Source organism: Sinocyclocheilus anshuiensis, unplaced genomic scaffold (assembly GCF_001515605.1).
Source record: "Sinocyclocheilus anshuiensis isolate Anshui unplaced genomic scaffold, SAMN03320099.WGS_v1.1 scaffold7648, whole genome shotgun sequence".
In the NCBI taxonomy this organism is placed as follows: Eukaryota; Metazoa; Chordata; class Actinopteri; order Cypriniformes; family Cyprinidae; genus Sinocyclocheilus; species Sinocyclocheilus anshuiensis.
This window is the reverse complement of record NW_015558564.1, coordinates 18,033-37,229: the sequence shown is the minus strand read 5'-3', so window position 1 is coordinate 37,229 and position 19,197 is coordinate 18,033. Positions and strand designations below refer to the sequence as shown.

The following is a 19,197-nucleotide window of genomic DNA, read 5'->3' as shown; positions in this document are numbered from 1 at the left end:
GTGACGGTGAGGTTTGTATAAGAGCAGCTTGAACATTCGGCTGAACTTCTGCTTTTGTGTTCAACAGAAGGAAGAAAGTCCCACAGAATCAGCTGCATGACAAATACTGCAAAAAATATATTTTTGTCTCTTTTTTTAAAGTAAAAAATATCTAAACATTCATAGATCGAGATACGTTTACTGGAGAAGCAAAATAACTTAAGAAAATGAGTCTCATTTTTTTGAAAAATGCGGTAAGAAAAAATTGTTTCACCTTTGAATTTTGTTTTTCTGATCCCAGTTGCAGATTTTTTATTTTTATTAACATTACATTTTTTTCCCCTTCAGAAAACAAGACTTAATGTGTCATTTTGCTGCTCCGGTAAAGGTATCTTGATTTTAAAATGTTTAGATATTTATGCAAGACAAAAATACTAAGACAATCTTTTTTTTTTTGCAAGGTAGCTAGTAAACAAAGACAAAAACTTTTGTGACTGTGTAAATAATATCCAATAGAAATGATAAAATCACCTTAAAATGTTATATTTGCATTTTTTTCATAAAGTGACATTTTGCTTTTCAAGTAACATTTCACTACTTTCTTAGTGATGCTTTTTATCAGAACCTCAGAAATGGTCACATATGTGGTTTAATATCGCTTTCCAGAATAATATCTGATGGAAATGTTTCAACAGCAGATGAATATTCATGAGCTGATTGTGATGTCATCTGCATTTAGGATCTGACACGCCCACTGATGCCTGTAGCCCCGCCTCCAGCTGCTGTCATGACGATGATAGTCAGCTGATGCCACCCAGTGGTCAGACAGAGTCAGCGCAGCTCAATCTGATGATGATGATGAAGACGGTAACATCCACACAATAAAGCACCAAAGCAGGGGTTTCTTTCGAAACTTTATTTACGTAAAGGGGCAAAATGCAAATTCAAAATAACTATTCGGAGTACAATGTTTGGAAAAGCAGAGTAAAAGCAAACTGGAGATTCAAAAAAATCATTGTACATTTCATGATATTTCTTTAGATATTTAAATATTTAGTTGAACTCAATAAATACAGGTGTCCTGTGGGCAAACATGCGCTTTATTATACATCAGAAGGTCTGTTTTCAGTTTCTAATATAATATTGCACGTGTGGAAGCTGATTTTCACATCTCGCTGTCGCTCACGACTGTAGTGTTTAGACGGGTTTGATTGACGACGTAAAAATGCATAGAACGTACAGAACAATGAATATGATTCAAACAAACAATATCAAAAGCTAAATACAGTACATGTGATGAAAACACACACAGATGCGCGCCGCACGGCATCATGGGTAAACGCGGCTCGCGTGACGGTCAGATCTGAGACTGCAGGCGATGGTTCAGACGTCCACAGAGTCACAGACACAACGAAGCAAACGACTGGCGAGTTCATTCAGACCAAACCATGAGCTCCTGAAACATGCTTCTGTCCAAACACCAAGCAGCCGGATTTCAATGATTGTCTCTGCTGATGCATCATGGGACGAGTGCCGAAGCGATTCGGTGTTATTTTAACGTTATTCCAACGTTCTGGCGAGGTTATGAGTATAACGTTCTTCTAGTAATGTTATTAGAATGTTTCTTCAGTTCTGGTCTTTCTCAAAACATTATACATCGTTCAAGGAACGTTCCTCTTTAAGGTTACTGTTTCAGAGAACGTTAAAACGTAACGTTCCTGTAACGTTTGCAAAATGACAAAATGGAATGTTCCCTTAATATTCATACAAACGAGAAAATTTCATTTTAGAACATTACCAAATGTACAAGTTTTAATTAGAAAGTCGGCAAAATTATCTTAGAATATATATTTGTGTGTGTGTTAGGGATGTAACGATACAATATCGCGGTATGTAGTCCACGGTGCGATACTTATTGCGATATTTAAAAATGAACAACTGGAAACAAATGAAAATCTTGTACATTTTAAAGTTAAACTCAACCCTCTTTTTTTATTTGTGATATTCTGTCTCAGTCTAAATTACATTAACACTGGTGTTTTAGGAAGCCAAACAAATTAGAATATAATAATACTAATAATAACAATGACAGAAGTAGCCATATATTGTAAAACAACTGCACTGTAAAATAAATGAAAATGAATATTTCATCGGTATATTATTTGAAATGAATAATATTAATGAATTATATGAAATATAAAAGTACAATACTTCTTTCCTAATTTCTACACCTGAAAGAGATATTTAGAATTTAGACTGCATTTAAACCGCTAGCTGTCAGCAATTCATACGTCACTTAAGCTTTTATTTTGAAGCAAAGCTCCAGCTTCAGTGAAAACAGGCTTACAAAAACACAAACACGTCTCACTACAAATCTAGTGAAACGCTGTAATCATCTGCCGTGAAAATAAAGCTGTGTTCCCAAACGTGCGCTAAACTCACAGAACGTGTGATAAACGAGTTGTCTGCATTCATTCAGTGTGAACGAGTCGTTCTGAGATGCAGAAAACACCGGATCACGAGCTGATCGTCTGAACCAAGTGTTTGAAACACGCAGCAAAAACAGACTTGCTTTCGGTTTGAGTTCGTTTGACGGATACTGTGCCAAAGCATAATGCCCCCAAACACAACTTTAAATGCATTTCATGTTAGAATACGAAGTTTAAATACATATTTGAAAAACTACACTTTTTGCCCGGAAGACCTATCGTTTCATATCGTCATGTGACCACGATAATATCGAGATGGCACGTTTTGCCATCGTGATATTGATAATATCGTTACATCCCTAGTGTGTGTATATATATATATGTATTTTTTATTTTTTCTATTTTAATTTTAGTAATTTTTAAAATTATAATTTTTTAGTTAATTTTAGCAATTTTGCTTTATAAAATTTAGTTCTTTTAATATTACTATGTAGATTTAATTTGTTTAGACTTATTTATTTCCGCTTAATAATAGTGTTTTTCAATTAATTGCCAAGGCAACGTGTATTACTTTCATTTAGTTTAAGCTTTTTTTATGCAGTATTTATATTTTGTTTCAGTTTTTTATTTATTTAATAAGAATGTTTTTTGACATAGGCGTGATTAATTTCAGAGCTGGTTGGTTTGCATCAGAAGGTGATCAGGAGAACATGGAAACACATCTCGTATCTCCTCTGGCTTTCATATGTTAAGACAAAAAGAATAGAATAAAAGTAGATGAATGAGTAGTAAGTGGAATAAACGCTCCGGGCTGATGATCAGTGATCTGCTGTGAGGTAAACACACTCACACTCACACTCGCACTCGCACTCGCACTCGCACACGCACACGCGCGCACACACACACACACACAACGTCTCGTATCATACACAAAGACAAAAAGAAGAGAATAACAGTAAATGAATGAGTAGTAAGTGGAATAAACACTCAGAGCGGCCAGTGTTTCAGTGATCTGCGGTGAGGTAAACACACACACACACACACACTTCAGCTCTCCCAGTCGGCGCAGGCTGGCGTCTCGTCCTCAGACTCGGACTCAGACTCGGGTGAAGCCTCTTTGATGCGGCGCAGGGCCTCGTGGATGCTGCGGGTCAGCGGGTCAGACGCAGTCACTCCTCTGCAGCTGCGCTCCTGTCTGCGCACCTTACGCAGCTGCACTCCCTTACGGATCTGAGCTAGGATGTTGTTGTCGTCGTCCTCGTCCGGATCGGGCGCCAGAACACGCAGCTCGGCCTTCCGCAGGTGGAAGCTTCCGCGCTTCAGACTGGCCAGAACCTCATCCATCGGCGAGCTCGCTGAGGACACAACACACCGTTACTGGAAACACTGACTGCAGCTGTGTTTCCTAGCGGTGCTGGAATTAATCATTGCATCGATGCAGTAATACACCGTAATCTATTATAGCCTACTGACATCATTCGCGAGCATTAAAGGGATAGTTCACCCCAAAATGAAAATTCTGTCATTAATTACTCACCATCATGTCGTTCCAAGAACACAAATTAAGATATTTTTGATGAATTCCGAGAGCTCTCTGATCCTCTCATAGACAGCAAGCATCCAAACACCATCAAGGCTCAGAAACGTAGTAAAGACATCGTTAAAATAATCCATGTGACATCAGTGGTTCAACCGTAATTTTATTAAGCTACGCGAATACTTTTTGTGCACAAAGAAAACAAAAATAACAAGTTTTTTCAACAATTCGTCTCCTCCGCGTCACTCTATAGCGGCCTATTGAGAGTATCACATACATAACATATTTGTATAACGCTGTTTACATTGTTTGTGCTTTGATCTGAACGTAAACAACGTATCCGCGTACATACATTGCATATGTTGTTTATGTATGAGAGGGATCAGAGAGCTCTCGTAATTCATCAAAGATATCTTAATTTGTGTTCAGAAGATGAACGAAGATCTTACAGGTTTGGAACGACATGATGGTGAGTAATTAATGACAGAATTTTCATTTTTGGGTGAACTGTCCTTTTAAAAAAATGCACCCACTATTTTTAAATCTGAGATCTGGATAAGAAAAAAACCAAGCTTAGTGCAGGAAAAAAACTGGATTCTGAGCTTGGTTTTTCCCGCTTATGGCAGGTGTGCGCTAGAGACAATCGCGCCGGCTTCGTTGCACAGACTATGCGCTGTGAGACACGTGTGCATTGCTTGACTTCCGTTATTTCAGTGTTTTACTTTAGATATGCTTTCATTTCTGCCGTTTGGAATGCAGTACATATTAGATTCACAAAACTCACGCACTGACAGACTTTCTCGTGCGCTTTGTGTTTGTTTGTCCTGAAGCTCGATCACAGCTGCGGTTAAACACACTTGCATTGCTGAATACTTTATTGATACGAAATTGATGTAAACACAGTGAGTAATGTTTTCAGAACAGGAACATGTGGAAACAGATCTGTGCATTAGTGTGAAAGCAGCCTATTAAAGCTGCTGGAAAAAGAAAAACCCATAACTATGATTGTCTGTAAACTTTCGGATACTAAAAACACTTGTTTATCACTTGTAATTGTCTTTTTTCCCCTTTAATACTTTATATTTGTTGTATGTTTTAAAGCTATATTTACTTGCCTGCTTATAACATTTAAATTAAGTAAATTCTCCAAATCCAAGTCTCTCCTGTACAGATATTATAAACATATTATAAAATTATTTTTAAATTTGGTCATTTTTAACAAAAATGTACTTGTTAGAATTAAATAAATGAAGTTCTTTTATAATGAGAGTACACTGAAAGCTTTGAAAATAACTATAAATCAATCACTGCATTTTTTTCCCCAGACAGATGCAGCGGTAACAACAATATTTCATTTATAGATTTAACATTTGTAAATAAAAAAAAAATGCTGAAAATCTTTTAGACCTCCTTGTATTTAGGTTTTCATAATCAGTTTGAAAAAAAAAAATACTACACATTAATGAATAAATCTGTATGTATACAATTATTTGATTTACAAGTGTCATGTTTGTGATTTTTATTCATGCAAACTACAGCTTTTGACCTTTGAATAAAAATGTACTTGTGATTTTAGGACACAAATTACTGATTTATTTAATCAGGAACACAATCTAAATGTTATTGGTGTATTTTACTTGCATTTTATTACAAGTAGGCCAACAGCGCCCCCTAAGTAGTTGTTGCGTTGTATGTTTTATGCGATATTCAAATTTTGTGCATAAGTTACATTCAGTGTTGGGGAAAGTTACTTTTAAAAGTAACGCATTACAATATTGAGTTGCTCCCTAAAAAAGTAACTAATTGGATTACTTACTTTTTATGGAATGTAATGTGTTGCGTTACTTTTGTGTTACTTTTTCTCATCTGGGCTGGGCTTGCTTGTATGTTTTTAATATTTTTAAAAAGTTATATTTTTGGCATGAATAAGCCTCAAGCTGAAGGAAATGTAAATTCAATTATTAACATATTTAATTATTGCAGGTTTGCGTCACATTCTGAGTTTGCATTTGACTGTTTTTATTGACTGTGAGGAACACTGAATGTGTTTGTGTGCAGTGAGATGAGTAAACATGTTCATATTTAGTCTAGAACTACAGTAAGATATTACACCTAATATTTTTATTTGAAGTACCCCTGAGATTTTAAAATAAATATTTTAATAATGAAGTATCACTTTTGCATGTTCATGGTTCTGTGGCATTGGTTAATGGTCACATGACATGCAGGTAAACAAATAAAATATATCATTTTTTTTCAGTAAGTGTTTTATTTTATTCATTTTAAAATTGTTTTAATTTAACATTTTTATGATATAATTATTAGCTATTCATTAAACTCATAAACCCCCTATTTCCATCACAAACCCCAGTTTGGGAAACCGTAATGTAATGTTTAATGCACTTCGTGTTGTTGATAACAACAAATTGAATATATTTTCTTCATATGTTTATATAAATATGGTAGAGATTAGTGCTGTCAAACGATTAATCGCGATTAATCGCATCCAAAATAAAAGTTTTTGTTTACATAATATATGTGTGTGTACTGTGTACATTATGTATATATAAAGACACAAACATACAGCATATATTTAGAAATATTTACATGTATATATTCACATGATTTATATTATATATAAATATATTTAATATATAAACGTAACATATTTTTCTTAAATATATACATGCATGTGTGTGTATTGTGTATATATACATAATAAATATACACAGTACACACACATATATTATGTAAACAAAAACGTTTATTTTGGATGCGATTAATCGCGATTAATCGTTTGACAGCACTACTTGAAATAAGTAATCTGATTACATAACTCAACAAGTTACTAGTAATGCGTTACCCCCCCAACACTAGTTAAATTCGCAACTTTGGATGGAAGCTGCGTTTAACCCTGTGTGCGTCTCACCTCTCCTCCACTGGTTGGACTCGAGCGAGGCCGTCTTCCTCAGCTTCTTCCTGGCGTTGAGCAGCTGGCTGCTGTCGAAGAAGCGTGCGGTGAACGGCCCGAGGGGAGAGCGAACAGGGCTGGCGTCTGCAGGCGTCTCCTCCAGAGAGGGAGGAGGAGGAGGAGGAGGAGGAGGAGGAAGAGGAGGAGAGGTGGACGAGTCCAGCAGCAGCAGCTCTCTGGCCGGAGGAAGTGATGCGTGTGCGTCAGGGGGCGGGGCTTCGGCCACGGCTCCGCCCATCGGAGGCAGCGACAGGAAGGTCTCGGGCCGGCGCAGCTCTGGCACTCCTGCCGAATGTTCCAGTGCAGCCGGAGCGTCATCCGTCTGCACGCTAGCGGCCTGCGTCTGCGTCTGCTCCGGCTCGGCGCCCGCTCTCTTCCTGGAGTACGCCAGACGCAGACGAGTGGACTTCAGAGTCACCTGACCCGGGTAGCGCTGCGGAGACCAATCAGCACACAGCCAGTCAAAGCTACAGGATTTTAATGTGCTGAAGATGTTCTGTTAATACATTTTGAGTCAAACAATAAGCACTAGCAGTGTTATCTTGTTACTTTTACTAGTACCTATTAATATATTGAACATTTTTATTAGTTTTTGTTTCTCTGTTTGAGAGTTCAGATGCAAAAGCCTCTAAGTGCCGTCTGAAATGTTCTTCTAATATTAGTCATTTTCTCAGGCTCCTATGTTTATCTTCAGCTATTTCACTTTAATGGCAAAGAAAAGAACCAATTTATGGCTATTAAAGTGAAATTACTGAACCTACACAGAAGCCTGATAAAAATGCTCATTTTAGAAGAAAATTTCAAGTGGCACTTAAAGGCTTTTGCATCTGAACTCTTCATTTAGATGTTTTTATTTTAGTAATTTCAGTATTTTAGTAAGCTTGGTAATTTAACTTAAATGAAAGTTAGCAATGTTGTCTTGCCAACCAAAATTAAATAAGTTTAAATTAGGTTTTGCGTAATTTCAAGTAACAAAAACTATTTCAAGTGCTTTTTTCTTTTTCAATTTATTTGCAGCTTTTATTAGTTATTATTTTTTTGATATTTTCTATTTAGGTTTATTTATATTTTAGTTCAGTTCTTCAGTTACTTCAATTTTGTTTAGTTGCCAAGGCAACATTTCTTATTTTTGTTTAGGTTTTTAAGTTTTTCATCTAATATTTATAATCAATTTTATTTTAGCTTCATTTCAATTCTAAGTGCTTTTGTCATTTTTATTAGTTTTTTGGAGTTTTTATATTTCTGTTTTGCTTCATTTTCATTAATTGTAGTTATTTTCTTTAGTCATTATTCTTTATTTTAGTAATTTTAGTACTTCAACTTATTTTATTTTACTTAGTGGCCAAGGCAACATTTCTAAAGTTTTTTTTTCCTAAAGTTTTTTCTAATATAATTTTCATTTTATTTCAGTTTAATTTCACTTTAAAAACTATTTTTGAAAGCATAAGTTTGGTTTGAAGGCAAGCAGTTTAATATTTAATATTAATATTTTATTTCAGTTTTATAAGAAAATGATTTTTAAAGTTTTAGAAGAGACTGTATTCACAAGAAGCAAACGAAGACGTGATTGAGTGAATCAGACGGATCTGAGTCAGTCCAGTAGTTTCTGCAGGTAGTGCTGTATGATTATGATGCTGTGATGTGAGTGTTTCTCGTGTGTTCGAGTGTGATTTCTGTGTTCTCAGATGCAGTCGAGCGTCTGACCTGTCTGAAGCTGCGCAGTCGGTCCAGTGTCCTCTGTCTCTCCTGACTGACCCTGGACAGCCGCTGCTCCTCTTCCTCCTCTTCATCCTGCACACACAGGTGATTAATGTGAGATCAACATGTGATTCATCATCAGCATTACACTGCTGTTTAGACTCGCACCTGCAGCAAAGCTTCCGGACCGCCCTGCCGCTGCTGCAGCTTCTGTGTGTGGTTGATGATGCAGATTTCCTGAGAACGAGAACGAAACGAGACGTCAGAACTGTTAAACTGAGACGGATAACGGGAGCATTGTGTGGCAGGTGCTGGTGTTCTCAGTGTTGTCAAAATAAAGTCCTGCTTCTGACATATCGGGCAAACCAAAAAAATGACTGGCCCATGCCAATAATTAAAAAATGCCAAATATTGGCCAAACAGAAAAAAATTAACCGCTAACAATAATTAAAAAATACCAAATATTGGCCAAACAGAAAAAAAATGAACCGATAACAATAATTCAAAAATGCCAAATATCGGCCAAACAGTAAAAAATTCACCGATAACAACAATTAAAAAATGCCAAATATCGGCCAAACAGTAAAAAATTCACTGATAACAATAATTCAAAAATACCAAATATTGGCCAAACAGAAAAAAAATGAACCGATAACAATAATTAAAAAATGCCAAATATCGGCCAAACAGAAAAAAAATTGTTAGTCAATGCCAATAATTTAAAAATGCCAAATATTTGGCAAACAGAAAAAAATTAACCGATAACAATAATGAATAAATGCCAAATATCGGCCAAACAGAAAAAAAATTGTTAGTCAATGCCAATAATTTAAAAATGCCAAATATTTGGCAAACAGAAAAAAATTAACCGATAACAATAATGAATAAATGCCAAATATCGGCCAAACAGAAAAAAATTAACCGCTAACAATAATTCAAAAATACCAAATATTGGCCAAACAGAAAAAAAATGAACCGATAACAATAATTAAAAAATGCCAAATATCGGCCAAACAGTACAAAATTCACCGATAACAACAATTTAAAAATGCCAAATATCGGCCAAACAGTAAAAAATTAACTGATAACAATAATTCAAAAATACCAAATATTGGCCAAACAGAAAAAAAATGAACCGATAACAATAATTAAAAAATGCCAAATATCGGCCAAACAGAAAAAAAATTGTTAGTCAATGCCAATAATTTAAAAATGCCAAATATTTGGCAAACAGAAAAAAATTAACCGATAACAATAATGAATAAATGCCAAATATCGGCCAAACAGTAAAAAAAATTGTTAGTCGATGCCAGTAAATACAAAATGCCAAACAACAGCTAAGCAGAAAAAATTGTTAGTCAATGCCAATAATTAAAAAATGCCAAATATCGGCCAAACAGGAAAAAGTTACTGGCCGATGTCGATAATTAAAAATAGACAAATATCGGCCAAACAGAAAAAAATTAACAGACGGCGATAATTAAAAAAAATCGCAAATACTGCCCAAACAGAAAAATTAACTGATAATGATAATAAAAATGCCAAATATAGCACAAATAGAAATACAATTATTTACCGATGCTGATCATTTAAAAAACTGCCGGATATCACCCAAACACAGAAGATAATTAATTTTGAAAATGTCAAATATCAACAAATATATCAGCCTTGGCAATAAATCGGTCGACACTACATGACACTGACTACGTTTACATGAACATCAGTAATCTAATTATTTACCTTATTCTGAATAAGCCAATATTATGATTTTTATGCTTTTAGAATATTCCTTTCATGTTCCCGTTTTACATGTTATAGTACATAGATCGATGAATGGCACACGTCATTACGTCCACACGTGACGCCATCCGACGTCCAACCCAGAATTTCACCATTTACAGTTTTGGGCGTTTCATTTTTAATTTTACGAAAGCTTCAAGTGCAGTTCATTATTTGTCATGCTATATGTGCAAACAGACGACGGCGGTGTTGCTCTTTTGTTTGCCGTCATACGGTTGAGCACTGCCGTGTGTGTATCCTGCTGCAAAATGCGGCGAAAAGTCCTACACGACGGTAATAGTGTGATTAAGGTGTGTACATGTCTATACGGCACTTCAATAATGCGATTAAAATAGGAATCCTCCACATGACTTAATTCGATTTGTGTTTACTTCGATTATGACTTTAGCCGGATTAAGGTAATCAAAAATCTCTGTTTACATGGTAGATTCTTAATCAGAGTATTGTCTTGATCGTGTTAAAATCGGAATATTGTTGTCCATGTAAACGTACTGACTGATGTTTATATTCTGATCAGATGTTTGCGGCTCTGATACCTTCTTGTGTTTGAGGTAGGCTTTCTTGGCGGTGATGCGTCCTCTGCGGGCCTCCAGCTGTCTGGTCCTCTGCTGGAGTTTGGCCATGTCTTCTCTGGGGGGGGTCAGAGGGGTCGAGGGGTCGTCGGTGGCCTTCATGGCGTCAGGACTCTCGTAGGTGTCGTAGTAAACCACCTCCTCCTGCCTCTCTGCAAACACACACACAGAGTCACACACAGATGACGGCTTAATTTCTGCTTGACGGCTTGGGACACTTAACTTCCAGCGATATCCTCGACTTGATTGCACAGATACTATCTGAACTGAACTGAGCTGGATGATGACATCACTGAATCAATGATGAACTGCCTTTAACTGAGTGTTTACTGTTGTCCTTTTGCATTATTGACACACTATCTTCCTATTTAATACTGTAAAGTTGCTTTGACACAATCTGTATTGTTATAAGCGCTATATAAATACAGGTGACTTGACTTGAGTTCCGGAGTGCAGACGCTCACCGCTCATCTGTCTGCGCAGACTCTGCAGCTGCGCCGTCAGCAGCAGCTCCTCGTACTTCAGGATCTCGAACTGGATCTCGTAGAGCTGCAGCTGGAGCTCATAGTACATGGCCTCCAGCTGGTCCAGACGCACCATGGCCTCCTCGCCCCCCTGCAGACCCTGCATCTGCAGACACACACACACAGACCGCAGGTGACACACACACGCAGACCACAGGTGACACACACACATCTGCGCACTTACACCTACAGCGTGTTCACTGAAACCCTGTGATGCAGCGCTAGTGATGACACGCTTAATGCTGTTTTATATGAGTGTGTGTGTGTTTGTGAGAGAGTGTGTGTGTGTGTGTGTGTGAGAGTGTGTTCTGTGTGTGTGTGTGTGTGTGTATGTGTGTGTGTGTATGTGTGTGTGTGCATATATCTGTGTGTGTGAGTGTGTCTGTGTGTGTGAGAGTGTGTGTGTATATATCTGTGTAAGTGTGTGTGTGTGTGAGTGTGTTCTGTGTGTGTGTGACAGACAGACAGAGTAGAGTACAGTAGAGTACAGTAGAGCAGAGCAGAGTACAGTCGAGTAGATCAGAGTAGAGTACAGTAGAGCAGAGTAGAGTACAGTAGAGCACAGTAGAGCAGAGCAGAGTACAGTAGAGCAGAGCAGAGTACAGTAGAGTAGATCAGAGTAGAGTACAGTAGAGCAGAGTAGAGTACAGTAGAGCACAGTAGAGTACAGTAGAGCAGAGCAGAGTACAGTAGAGTACAGTAGAGCAGAGCAGAGTACAGTAGAGCAGAGTAGAGTACAGTAGAGTAGAGCAGAGTACAGTAGAGTAGAGTACAGTAGAGTAGAGTACAGTAGAGCAGAGTAGAGTACAGTAGAGCAGAGCAGAGTACAGTAGAGTAGAGCAGAGTACAGTAGAGTAGAGTACAGTAGAGTAGAGTACAGTAGAGCAGAGTAGAGTACAGTACAGTAGAGTAGCGCAGAGCAGAGTACAGTACAGTAGAGTAGAGCAAAGTAGAGTAGAGTACAGTAGAGCAGAGCAGAGTAAATCAACGTTTGACTCTAAGATCCTCACAGTATCTCTGATACTTCTCCTAGAATGACAATTTAATTTCCAGACTTTTTTTTAACTGAAATTAGGAGTGGCATTATTGTAAAATTATTAAATAAAATAATTATAAATTATTAAATTACATAAATACATGCTAGGGTTGCATGATACATTGTTTCAGCATTGAAATCGCGATGTGCTCATGCGCAATAGTCACATCGCAGGAGGTGTGATGCAGGGCCAAACATATACATATTATCGTGTTTGATTCAAAAGAAAAAAACTCACATGGTTCTATATTTGCCTGATATAAAGTAATTAATTCTGATTTAAGGGTCCTTAAAAAACTAATAACAAAGCAGATGTTTGTTGCCTCATGTTTTTACATGCAAAAAACTATGTTGGATGCATTTGCCAGTGTTACACCACATGAGAAGCGAGAGAAAGATATCACTGATGCGAAAGACATGGTGCCAATCCTCTTTAGTGTAGTGCTGTGTTTTAACCTGGAAAATATATACAGTGCTGGCCAAAATTATTAGAACACTAGTATTCCCAGCAGCTAAAAATGGTTTTAAGTCAGTTATTTCTATCTTTTTCTGTAGTGTGTCAGTAGGAAATATCCGTTTACATTTCCAAACATTCATTTAGCCATTAATTGTAATAATGCAGTGAGATATATGTTTGTGCTGCACACAGAGATCTGATCTCTCATCATCAGTCTGCTGGAGTCACATGAAGAAACAGAACAAACTGAGACAGATTCAATCCAGAAGAACTGATGCTTCACCTACCTGCAAAGCTCCAGTACTGTTAAAGGTTTTAGGCACTTGTGTAAAAATGCTAGATGCTGTCAAATATAATGTAATTTATCAATCAACTTCTATTAACTAAATCAAATCAACATTTGGTGTGAGCATCCTTTGTGTTTAAAGCAGCTTTTGCTCTCGGTGCACTTGAGCAGAGTTTCTCAGGAGCTTTGCAGGAGCTTTCTTGAAGCATCGGTTCTTCTTGAGTCTGCCTCAGTTTGGCGGTCTCACCTTTCTGAGCGCGAGCCGTGGTCTCGAAGTATTTGACGGTCAGGTCCTGTATGGAGAGCACAGCAGTGTGAGCCTTCCTCTGCCAGTCCTCATCCTCCCTGCGCAGAGATTCGACGCGCCGCGGCCCCAGACGCTCCGTCTCCAGAGAGATCTCACACACACACACACACACACACACACACACATACACACACAGTCCTGAGAGAGTCACGTCATGCTTTAAATATCCTGATCACACTGCCGCCCAGCGCACATGAACATGATCTGATGATGTCAAATGTACACTGATGTTCAGAAAACAAACTGAAGTTCAAACAAGCATTTCAAATGTTAGTTCACTCATAAATGATCATTCTGTCATAATTTCCTCGCCCTCATGTCCTTATAAACCTGCTTCTGTCATCTAAGAATCAGATGAGGAGTCATTCAGTGCTCTCACGTACAGTAAATCCCTGTTTGGACTGAAGATTCAAACACAATGCTTTATTCTCAGGATCTTCTGAGGCTATATGATGCTTTATGAAAAGCAGATATTTTCAATAAAGCGTTCTGAAGATTCCTTCACAACTCTGACTGATCTGGATCTTCAGTTCAACTCACTGATTCATGATTTTCTCACAGCCGTGAACAACTCACTGAATCAGAACAATATCTGATGCTCAGACACTCTTTTTAAACCAATTAATTTTTATCTGTGATTTACTGGAACAGGACTTTAAAATATATTTATACTCACAATTACCTACTTGATCAAATATTTTAGAGCTTGGCAGAACTAGAAAAATGGATATTTATAATAAAAATGTTCACGTCGCTTTTAGCTTTAATTAATTGATGTGAATTTTCCAGCAACAAAAATCACACTTTCAGTCAAAAAATGTTAATAATTAATAATTTAATAATTATTAATTTTTGTAGTGTTTCTGAAAAAAAGGTATTTTCTGCTCCCTGAGGCTACATTTATTATACAGTAAAAATACAGTAAAAACAGTGAAATATTATTACAGTTTAAACTAGCTCTTTTCTATGTGAATATGTGTTAAACTGTAATGTATTTCTGTGATGCGCAGCTGTATTTTCAGCATCATTACTCCAGTCTTCAGTGTCACATGATCTTCAGAAATCATTCTAATATGCTGCTTTGCTGCTCAAGAAACATTTCTGATTATTATCAATGTTGAAAACAGTTGTGCTGCACAATATTTTTGTGGAAACTGTGACACATTTTATTTTTCAGGATTCACAGATGAACAGAAAGTTCAAAAGAACAGCATTTATTTGAAATAGAAATCTTTTGTCTTTACTGTTGCTTTTGATCAATTTAATGCATTCTTGCTGAATTAAAATATTGACTTCTTTGATAAGAACAGTGCTTAATCTAAACTCTGCTTGTTTGGTCTTGTTTTCAGTGATTGGCTCGTGCCGCTGATCTACGAGACTCTTCTGACCGTCAGCAGGACGTCCGGACTCTCGTGCGTCTGCGTCTCGTCACGTCTAATTCATGTATGGAAATGCGATACCCACACTGCACCTCTCTGATCACATGACATTCGACCTGGGCATCCCATAATGCCTCAGTCACTCATTCATCTCCTCATGCATTCATTTATTGCTTCGCTCGCTGCCCATATGTTCATTTTACACACTGCTGTGTGTGCGTGTGTGTGAGTGTGTGTGTGAGAGAGAGTGTGTGCGTGTGTGTGTGTGTATGCATGCATTTATATGTGAATGTGTGTATGAGTGTGTGTATGTGTGTGAGAGAGTGTGTGTGCGTGTGTGTGAGTGTGTGTGTGAGAGAGAGTGTGTGCGTGTGTGTGTGTGTATGCATGCATTTATATGTGAATGTGTGTATGAGTGTGTGTATGTGTGTGAGAGAGTGTGTGTGCGTGTGTGTGAGTGTGTGTGTGAGAGAGAGTGTGTGCGTGTGTGTGTGTGTATGCATGCATTTATATGTGAATGTGTGTATGAGTGTGTGTATGTGTGTGAGAGAGTGTGTGTGCGTGTGTGTGAGTGTGTGTGTGAGAGAGAGTGTGTGCGTGTGTGTGTGTGTATGCATGCATTTATATGTGAATGTGTGTATGAGTGTGTGTATGTGTGTGAGAGAGTGTGTGTGCGTGTGTGTGAGTGTGTGTGTGAGAGAGAGTGTGTGCGTGTGTGTGTGTGTATGCATGCATTTATATGTGAATGTGTGTATGAGTGTGTGTATGTGTGTGAGAGAGTGTGTGTGCGTGTGTGTGAGTGTGTGTGTGAGAGAGAGTGTGTGCGTGTGTGTGTGTGTATGCATGCATTTATATGTGAATGTGTGTATGAGTGTGTGTATGTGTGTGAGAGAGTGTGTGTGCGTGTGTGTGAGTGTGTGTGTGAGAGAGAGTGTGTGCGTGTGTGTGTGTGTATGCATGCATTTATATGTGAATGTGTGTATGAGTGTGTGTATGTGTGTGAGAGAGTGTGTGTGCGTGTGTGTGAGTGTGTGTGTGAGAGAGAGTGTGTGCGTGTGTGTGTGTGTATGCATGCATTTATATGTGAATGTGTGTATGAGTGTGTGTATGTGTGTGAGAGAGTGTGTGTGCGTGTGTGTGAGTGTGTGTGTGAGAGAGAGTGTGTGCGTGTGTGTGTGTGTATGCATGCATTTATATGTGAATGTGTGTATGAGTGTGTGTATGTGTGTGAGAGAGTGTGTGTGCGTGTGTGTGAGTGTGTGTGTGAGAGAGAGTGTGTGCGTGTGTGTGTGTGTATGCATGCATTTATATGTGAATGTGTGTATGAGTGTGTGTATGTGTGTGAGAGAGTGTGTGTGCGTGTGTGTGAGTGTGTGTGTGAGAGAGAGTGTGTGCGTGTGTGTGTGTGTATGCATGCATTTATATGTGAATGTGTGTATGAGTGTGTGTATGTGTGTGAGAGAGTGTGTGTGCGTGTGTGTGAGTGTGTGTGTGAGAGAGAGTGTGTGCGTGTGTGTGTGTGTATGCATGCATTTATATGTGAATGTGTGTATGAGTGTTTGTATGTTTGTGAGAGAGTGTGTGTGTGTGTGTGTGTATGCATTTACATGTGTATGTGTGTGCGTGTGTATGCATGTATTTATATGTGTATGTGTGTATGAGTGTTTGTGTGTGTGTGAGAGAGTGTATGTGTGTATGAGTGTTTGTGTGTGTGAGAGAGTGTGTGTGTGTGTATGTATGTATGCATTTATGTGTATGTGTGTATGAATGTTTGTGTGTGTGTGTGAGAGAGAGAGAGAGTGTGTGTGTGTGTGTGTGTGTGTGTGTGTGTGTGTATGCATTTATATGTGTATGAGTGTTTGTGTGTGTGAGAGAGAGTGAGTGTGTGTGTGTGTGTATGTATGCATTTATATGTGTATGTGTGTATGAGTGTGTGTGTGTGTGTGTGTGTATGCATGCATTTATATGTGTAAGTATGTGTTTGTTTACACTATAAAAATCCCTTAATTCACAGAAAACACATGCAAATGTGAGCACACAGTATTTGCATGTGTTTTTGTGTGAATGATGAGGGGTTTCATAGTGTCACACACACACACACACACACACACACACACACACACACACAGAGAGAAACCTGAATTGTCAGTTTGTCAGGTAAACTGTAGAAACAGAGCGAGAGGGTCATTTGCATACAGGTGTTGTGTGTGTGTGTGTGTGTGTTTGTAAACTCTCAATGAAGTGCTGAGTCATGACACTGGTTTAGAGTCACACACACACACGATTCTCTCTTTGTCCACCCTTAATGTGATTAGAGCGGGGGCTCATGGGAAGCAGTGGTCGCTATGACAGCAGTAGGTTGTGTGTGTGCGTGTGTGTGTGTGTGTACCTTGATCTGCTGTCTGCGCAGCATGGCTAACTCGCGCATGTCTCTGAAGGGCTGCAGCAGATAGTGGTAGAGCTCAGTCGTGGCCTCCACCAGAACTCCATACGCCTCGTCCTGCTCCGCATATAGCTGCAGCAGCTCCACCATCCGCTCCACGCCGCGCTGCTTCTCCAGCAGCTGCACACACACACACACACACACACGTCTCAAATGCAATAAACAGCACAGATATATTCGCTGTTTGCGATGGTGGATCGATTTGATCCGTGATCGACTTTAAGAATAAGCTGCACATCAAATGATCTTGACTCACTGAACCTGGATCAAATGAGTGAGATTGCGTGAACTTAAATTGTCGTTTATGAAACCGCTTTAGTCCTGATTGATTTGTTAGGTTATTTCAGGTCAGGTTTGGGAGTTTAATCCCCGCTTTTCTTAGCGTCTTTTATGAAACAGCCCCCAGGTGCAGTAAGTGATTTCAGAGAAACACTGTTGATATTTGAAATCAACAAAACAAACACGCTCCTACCTCAAAGAATCCCGCCCCTATCGTGATAGCTCTGCCCACAAATTCACACACATGCTATGGAATACAGGCACCTCCCCCGTCCTGAGTGGACACGCCCCTTACTGCTGATTGGCTAGAAGTGTGTTTTGTGCTCGGTCTGATCCACTTTCAACAGCGTCTCTCAGAAATGCCTTACTGCACCTTTAGTGTTTGAAAATGTAGAAACTAAGACAGCTTTAAACCGTAGTATAAAATAATAATTGATAATATTATTTTTCTTAAATACTAATTTTATTATTTTTATTATTATAATTTTTATAACTGAGTTTGGCCAAATTGTTTAGGCCTACAAACAAGCACATTTTAAATTGCAATCACAATTTTTATCAGAAAAAAATTATGTTTTCAGCACTTACTAACAGAGTCAATACTTACATAAGCAGCCAATGTGATTGAGCGAGAACCAGGGTTATTATCGTTAACTAATAACTAAAACTATTATAAAACATTTCTGTTAACTGATATAAAGCTTAAATAAAACATGAATATTACATGAAAAACAAACTAAATGAAAATGAGACATTTTGCCTTGGCAACTGAAACAGGTTTAAGTTGAAGCATTAGCTAAAAAAAAAGCTAAAATGACTTACTAAAAATAAATAAACTAAAACAGAACTAAAGCTAAATCTGAAATTAGATCATAGTAAACTTAAAAAAAGTCATAACTGAGAAAAAAAGCAAAAACTACTACTTATTAAGATACTTGTTATCTTTTGTCTGTCTCAGGAAGTGAAATAAGACGAGAGAGAAAACTATTTGAGTCACACGTCAGTTCACACACACACACACACTCTCTCACATACACACACACACACACACACACACACACACACACACACTGGTCTTTGTGCAGTCAGTACAGTCAGTAAATGACTCGTCGTGATGCTGGTGACCAGTGTGCTCAGATCCTCATCATCATCACACACACACTCACTCACACACACACACACACACACACACACACACACACACACACACACACTGGTCTTTGTGCAGTCAGTAAATGACTCGTCGTGATGCTGGTGAACAGTGTGCTCAGATCTTCATCATCATCACAGGTTTGTTTTTGTGAAAAGTGGGGACATCCCATAGGCGTAATGGTTTTTATACTGTACAGACCGTATATTCTATTGCCCTACACCAACCCTACCCCTAAACTACCCCTTACAGGAAACTTTGTGCTATTTCAGATTTTCAATACACTCCATTCTGTGTGATTTATAAGCGTTTTGAAAAGTGGGGACATGGGGTAATGTCCTGAAAAGTCA

The 19,197-nt window shown here is 38.2% G+C and overlaps 1 protein-coding gene across 1 annotated transcript in view; it reads right to left on the bottom strand.

Annotated features, from left to right (window-relative positions):
* Positions 1–3,320: 3,320 nt before the first annotated feature.
* LOC107679459 (junction-mediating and -regulatory protein-like) overlaps positions 3,321–19,197 on the bottom strand; it is a 22,285-nt gene continuing 6,408 nt past the window's right edge. Inside the window, exons 2-9 of the mRNA XM_016475009.1 lie at positions 17,365–17,538; positions 13,418–13,687; positions 11,451–11,757; positions 10,951–11,138; positions 8,783–8,851; positions 8,621–8,707; positions 6,875–7,349; positions 3,321–3,763 (exon numbers count right to left, since the gene is read on the bottom strand). Of these exons, the coding sequence (XP_016330495.1) occupies positions 3,456–3,763; positions 6,875–7,349; positions 8,621–8,707; positions 8,783–8,851; positions 10,951–11,138; positions 11,451–11,757; positions 13,418–13,687; positions 17,365–17,538 (1,878 nt within the window). The 3' untranslated portion in view covers positions 3,321–3,455. The remainder of the gene's footprint in view (positions 3,764–6,874; positions 7,350–8,620; positions 8,708–8,782; positions 8,852–10,950; positions 11,139–11,450; positions 11,758–13,417; positions 13,688–17,364; positions 17,539–19,197) is intronic.